General features: G+C 44.5%; 1 protein-coding gene across 1 annotated transcript in view; it reads left to right on the forward strand.

Moving 5' to 3' along the window:
* The first annotated feature begins 1248 nt into the window (after positions 1-1248).
* The window catches only part of PTPN21 (protein tyrosine phosphatase non-receptor type 21), a 63032-nt gene continuing 57458 nt past the window's right edge, over positions 1249-6822 (forward strand). The window contains exon 1 of the mRNA XM_024736334.1: positions 1249-1606. Within this exon, the coding sequence (XP_024592102.1) occupies positions 1427-1606 (180 nt within the window). The 5' untranslated portion in view covers positions 1249-1426. The remainder of the gene's footprint in view (positions 1607-6822) is intronic.

Genomic DNA, 6822 nt, shown 5'->3' on the forward strand with positions numbered 1-6822 from the left:
TGGAACTATCTGGGATTTTGTCGACTCGTTTAGGGGAACAAAAATCCAGCCAATGTAAAAGTTCCAAGCTGCCGCTCAAGGCCAGTTTGCTTCCGCCCAGGAGGTACCACCAACGGGTGTTGTTTAGAAAGTTTTAAGTCGCGTATTTTGGCGGAGGTCCTGAAGCTCCAAATCGGGATTCAAACGGACCCCACCCAAACCTCTCCCTCGCCTCTGGGGCTCTAGCCGGGTCCTTTAAGTGTTCCCTCCGGCATCAGCGGGAGCCTGTACTCTCCTAGAGCATCCGTCCGGAAACGCGGTCGCAGGCGGAGGGTTCCGGAGCCTCTGCGGCTGTGGGTTGCTCGGGCAACGCCGCCTGCTTTTCCGTTGGGGGAGGACAAGGGAGGAGCCGGAGCTATCCCTAGTCTTCTTGGCCTCACGGGCTTGTTGAGCAGCGTCCTCCCCGCATTAACTCGGGAGGGCGTTTAAGGGCCTTTCCCCCCTCCTCTTCTGGGCTGCGGCCCCGCTTAGGTGAAGGCTCACCGCCTCTTTAGGCGTCCCCATCCGGAAAGGGGCCGGGGCCAGGGCCACGCTTTTCAGAACTTCCACGCGTCTGGTGGTAATCCGATAACAAGCATTTGTAGGGTCTTTTATAATTGGTTTATAAATAAATCGATTTAGTGACGTAAATATTTATAAACCAGAGAGTTCTACAAATGCTTGTTAAGTGTTCACCTCGTTTGAACCTCACAGCTGCCATGTGTTACAGGGGATTATTCCATTCGGGTTCAGGGTTAATTTGCCTAATTGGGACTGAGACTTGAACGTAGCTCTTCTGGAGGTTTTTTGCAATTATCTCACTTAAGGACTAAAGAACCCTAACATTTGGAGTATCGGGGAGCCAAAAAGAGTTAACTATGAAAAAACAAAACTTATGTAAAATAGAAGGAGGACCACTAATGCTAGCTGCTAAATTTGGGGTTATAGTAGTGTCAGCCATTATCTCATTTAATCCTGAAGTTAGCCACACGTTGTCACTACTATCTGTGGGATTGAGGGGTGGAATCTGACCCAGGGCGTAACACAGCTCTGATGATAAACTTCCCCACTGCCTCCCAGATCCTGCTAATGCCTTATTTTTCCAGAAGAGAGGGAAAGCTTAGATACAGCTTTATTAATTTTTATTTTTGAAAACAAAGCCCAGATTTGCTATTGCCTATGTAACCGGTGTTCCTCTTTCCGCAGCACTGGCGTGGGTGCTCCCATCACCTGGTCTTTGGAGACTCAGTTGCTTTTTAATGGCGGCAGCAGCTGCTGGGTGAGCAGCCGGAGACTGTACAGTACTCCTCCCTTCAGGACAGGATTGCTTTCTCTCGCCATTACCACCACTGGATTGGTGGCGGTGCTTTTCCCTTTTCACCCCTCCAACTCTTGAAGGGAGAAGAAGATGCCACTGCCATTTGGATTGAAACTAAAACGCACCCGGCGCTACACGGTATCCAGCAAGAGCTGCCTGGTTGCCCGGATCCAGCTGCTCAACAATGAGTTTGTAGAGTTCACGCTGTCCGTGGAGAGCACTGGCCAGGAGAGCCTAGAGGCTGTGGCCCAGAGACTGGAGCTTCGGGAGGTAAGCCCCAGAAAAGGCTGCAGGCTTCTCTGGGCGGGCTTTGTTCCTTACTTCCCAGCTACTATCGTGCACGCTGTCTTCTCAAAGTATGAGCCTGTAAGCCCTTCTCCCCACCAGGAAGGAATAATACAGAGCAAAGAGGTCTTTCCTTGGGTGTGCCCCGTAAGAGAATTACCAATGCCTGAGTTGTGAAAATGTTTATATGTTCCCCCAAAATGTTATCCAGAATGAGATAGGAATGCATTTTGGAATCTGAGTGAAGAAGCCATCTTGGAAATGGATCCTTTCAGCGCCCCCGCCCCACCCCGCCAGCCATCCAGCTGACACTCAGCCAAGTCATTCCCAAATTCCTGACCCACAGAACTGTGAGCAAAATAAAATGGTTGTTTTAAGCCACGATAAAAAAAAAAAGGAATGCATTTTGGATTATCCAAGTAGTTCTGGTCTTCTGGTGTAATGCCACATGGGTCGTCCTGATCTAGTACAGTTTACTGACTTCATTCATTCATTCAACATTCATTGATTGTTTTGCACAGGCCAAGCCAAAATTCGAGAGACATATTGCCCCGGGTTGAATTCTGGTTTCTTCATCAATTAGTTGTTTAACATTACGTGAGTTATGTGACCTGTCTGAGCTCTGGTTCCTTCATCTGAACCATGGGATAACAGTGGTGCCTGTGGTTGTGATTTAATGTGCATGTAAAGCCATAGCTCTAATAACTATAGTCTGTTACAGTAATCATAGGGAAGTTTGCCCTGGAAAACCCCTAATCCAGTCTGTAGGAAGTTGTGAAGTCCTCAAGTATCCATACAGTGTCTTAAATTCAAAATGCTGTGTAAGGCCTGTGAAGAAAAGAGCTCTAATTAAACCCAGGTCCCTTCCAGTCTTTGGCTGCCTGGTTCTGGGGTAAGAGAAAGATGGAAAAACGGGTTATTTCACTTAAATGCCTATGTTGTAGCCTTGACTGGAAGTCCTGCTAATGGTGTAGTTCATAAAAAGTCAGGAATAGATAAGCTGTGCCCCTGGTGAACATCCATTCATTTGATCAGTCTTTATTAAAGACTTATTAAGTGCCAAGCTCATACGTACTAGGAGCTCACCCTACTGTTGATACCAGTAAGAAAGCAGGCGTGATGCATGCGATGATGGGGGAAGTAGAGGGTGCTATATATAGAAGCAGGGAGAGGCAGCAAAGGGGAAGGCTTCCCAGGGCGAGTGATGTCTGAGCTGGGACGTGAAGATGGGGCAGGGTGGGCCTCTCAAGGGCTGGAAAAGACTATGCCAACAAAGGAACTGCACAAGGCTCAAGACACAGGCAGAGGAAAGGTTGTAGAGCAGGGGCTACCTAATGCAGGGTTCTTGTTAAAGGGTTTGGGCTTGTCCTGAAAGTAGTGGGGAAGTTAGTGAAGAGTTTTTAAATAGGCGTGTGGTGTGATTGTTTTTATGAAGCGTGAACCCTTTGGAGAATGACTAGAAAGGAATAGAGTTGCGGTTCAGATGGTAGTCACTTGGGTTTGGATGGGGCTGGAGAGAAGTGAGTGGCATCTGGAGATATTCAGGACCTACCTATCAAGTAATGGGGAGGGACTCGCCAGGGTCCAGGTGGATCCTAAGGTTTCCAGTAAATGGTGGGGACTATATAGCTGAGGGAAGACACACAAAAGGAAGAGCAGGTTTGAGGGGAGCTGGGAGAGGTGTGTGGTGAGTTCAGTTTCAGATGTACTGAGTTTGAGGTGCCAACTGGGGACGTTGAGCAGGTAGAGTATGTGCAGGTCTGGAGTGCAGGTGAGAGATCCAGGCTGGAGGAAAGAGATTTGGAGATCCTCAGCCTAGGCCAGTTAACCTGGGAGAGGGTATGAGAGAAGAAGATGATGTAGCATACTCCTTGGGGTTGAACAGAGGGAGAGCCTTAGAAGGAAACTAAAATGGAGCGGCCCAAGGAGAAAGTAAACCAGGAGCGCCGACCTCAGTGACTGGTCCTGCCTACTTGCATCTATTCCATCTTTTTTGCTTCCTTCACCCATTTTTCCTTTTTTCCTATTTTGGTTTCTTTTTCCTGTAATTTCTTCCTCATGCACCAGGTCTGCGTACAACCACTAGAGTCAACTGCTTGAGGAACTGTGGTTAATTTATTTTTGTACCCAAAGTACTACACGTGGAATGGGCTTAATAAATACAGGTTGAACTGAACCCCCAGGCATTGCTTTGCTTCTCTGTTAGTCAAGAAGCCCAGAGCAGTTGCCATCCCTTGTTTGAGGTTATCAGACTCAGGAACAAGCAGCTTCATACAGCAGTGGGTATATAATGAGACGGATTTTTTTTTTTTTTTTTTTGGTACGCGGGCCTCTCACTGTTGTGGTCTCTCCCGTTGCGGAGCACAGGCTCCGGACGCGCAGGCTCAATGGCCATGGCTCACGGGCCCAGCCGCTCAGCAGCATGTAGGATCTTCCCGGACCGGGGCACGAACCCGCGTCCCCTGAATCGGCAGGCGGACCCGCAACCACTGCGCCACCAGGGAAGGCGAGACTGATTTTTAACAGAAGGGAAGAGTGCTCTAAATGGGAACCGGTGTGGTCTCTAGAAAATCTCTTGCCCCTGGACAGGCCGTCCCACTATTTCCAACATTTAAGGACAGTCATGGTTAGAAAGTTTGTATAGCAACCTTTTCAAAGCTCCAGAAGCTCTGCTCTGTAGCATGTAAACAGATGGCTTAGGCACAGGCCTAATCTTGCCCAATGACTGTTTAGAAATCATCTGAGTCAGGGCAACACCTGTTCTTAGTTTGTGTCCATGCATCACTTAGGAGATTCATACCAAGAGAGAGTGGTATGTTATCTTGCAGTGTTCTCTCGTCAAGAAAACTCAGAATTATAGCATGTAGACTTGGCTGATAAGCTTTGCTACTGCCCAAATTTAAGCTGGGGGGAAAAATCTTTACTTTCCTTGCTTTGTTGAATAACATTTCACTTCTATTATGATAATTATAAGGGCTATACGATAATACCATTGTAATGCTGTACCTGGCAGCTTCAACTGTATGGGTAATATTTTATCGCTTAAGCTGAACGTGTGGTTAAATGAGGCTTGTCAGTCTTCATTGTTTTTTGACTGTGTGAGGTACTTGATAATACATTAAGGAACTACAAACAAAAAGGTTAATATATTTGTATCCAATATAGTTAACTTAGATTGTCAACTTTTTTCAAAACCCACCATATTTGAACTGTGGAAAGTGGCTTTTTAAAATAGGGGGAAAAATGATTGCTGCAGGAAAATATTGCTGGTCATTACAGCACCGTCCTCTCAGAGCTGTTGAAGTTCCTTGCATATCATTCATTGAGTTTCATAACACTTTTTCAAGAGAAGCTATGGGAGTCTTTACAGAATTTAAGGGGAATTAGAAAACTTTCTAATTTTGAAAGTATATGTTGGAGAGGGTTGACGGAGGTGGTGAGAGAGGAGTGTATCAGCTGGGCATAACTACTCCCATGGTGCAATGTGTCCTTGAAAGAATATCACAATCTAGAATGAGGTGGTCAGCCTTAAGAACCTGTTTCAGAGAGTAAGACCTGCGTTACCCCAGCTCCTTGAGAATTTGTAAAACCAGGTTGCAAGTTCAGTAATTTACGATGAGATTTGGAACTACCAGGGGCCCCAAGAATGTGTGCCCTCTGGCCAGGCCATGATCTCCCTTCAGGCAGGCCATGTGGAAGCTGGAGCAAACCAGAAATTGCTTGGTGAGCCTGGAATCAGAGAAGGGAAATTGCCCAGAAAACCTTCCATATCTTCATAAGGGGAGTAGTACTGCCTCACGGACCAGACAAGTTCCTCTGTGTATCCTTTCTGGGCTGTGCTAGGGTGGGCACTGCCTCTACTGGCCTCTTGAGAAGGCTGTTTAATAGAGTGGTTAAGACATTTGCCAGTTGGATTAGAAACACCTGGGTTTGGATCCCAGCTGCCACTTACCAGTTGTGTGACATTGGGCACCTTACTTAATTCCCCAAGTCCAATGGTTTTTCATCTGTAAATTGGGGATGATAATAATGTCTATTTGACAGTGGTTGTGAGGATACAATCTTAAATGTGAAACATTTAATAGAGGACCTAGTATTTAGGAAACTCAGTAAGTGTTATTCTTCAGCACTGTTATTGTTATTTGTGACTCCCATTTCCACATTGTGGTGACTGACCTCTTCAAATTAACTCTTTTCTTGCTTTTGTAAATATCTTTGTTTCTTCCTTTTACTAAGAGATGAATACATGCTTGTTTTATAAAATGTTCTTATAGTACAAATAAGTACAGCAGCCACTGGTAATTGTACTTCTTACATTGCTAAACTTAAATTTCTAGTATACCATTGTAATTTAGCAGTCATATTTGAACCTCTATTTTCATGCCAGCTGAAATTAATTTGTACAATGTCACTGCCTCATTGCCCTCAAATAGAGCTTCAGTGAGTTTTTACTTCTCTGATAGGTTTTTCTTCACTGTTTCTTCCCTCTTGCCCTCAACCTAACCCCTAGGATTTAAACAAAAAAAAATTTTTTAATGAGATTTTGGATTAAGGTTTATATCTTTTCTTTAGGGTATGTCTTTTTCAAGAATTCTTTTAAAATCTTATATTACATTTGATAATCACATTTTAATCATGCTGTCATGGGTTTTAATTAGATTCATTGCAAAATTTTATTTCTTATATATCTTAATCTTTATCTTAATGTCCTTATTCGGCTTAAATTTACATTTGGTTGGAGTTTTTATTTAAAGTTTTAAAATCTTCAGTTAGGAAACAGGGACATTTAAAAAATCCTCAAACCTTTTGGGAACTTCCCTGACCATCCAGTGGTTAGGACTGGGCGCTTTCACTGCAGTGACCTGGGTTCGATCCCCGGTCGGGGAACTAAGATCCTGTAAGCCATGTGGCGTGGCCAAAAAAATCCTGGAAACCTTTTGAAGGTAACTTTATCGTGCTTCTGCTATGATATGATAACACACACATTATGTGTTAGATTTATAACTTAAATTTTAGAGGGCAGTTTTCTTTTAGCTATTTCTGCGTGTTTTGTGTAGAGGGGAAGGAGGGTCCTCATTGTTGTCTGCATGTATGGCCTACATACATAACTTTTTCAAATAACAGGTTTGAAATTGAGATTGATCCTAAGCCACCCCTAAGATTACCTCCAAAGCATTTTTTTTTTTTTTTTTTTTTTTTTT

The sequence above is a fragment of the Neophocaena asiaeorientalis genome, unplaced genomic scaffold (genome assembly GCF_003031525.2).
Source record: "Neophocaena asiaeorientalis asiaeorientalis breed wild unplaced genomic scaffold, Neophocaena_asiaeorientalis_V1.1 scaffold152, whole genome shotgun sequence".
Taxonomy (NCBI): Eukaryota; Metazoa; Chordata; class Mammalia; order Artiodactyla; family Phocoenidae; genus Neophocaena; species Neophocaena asiaeorientalis.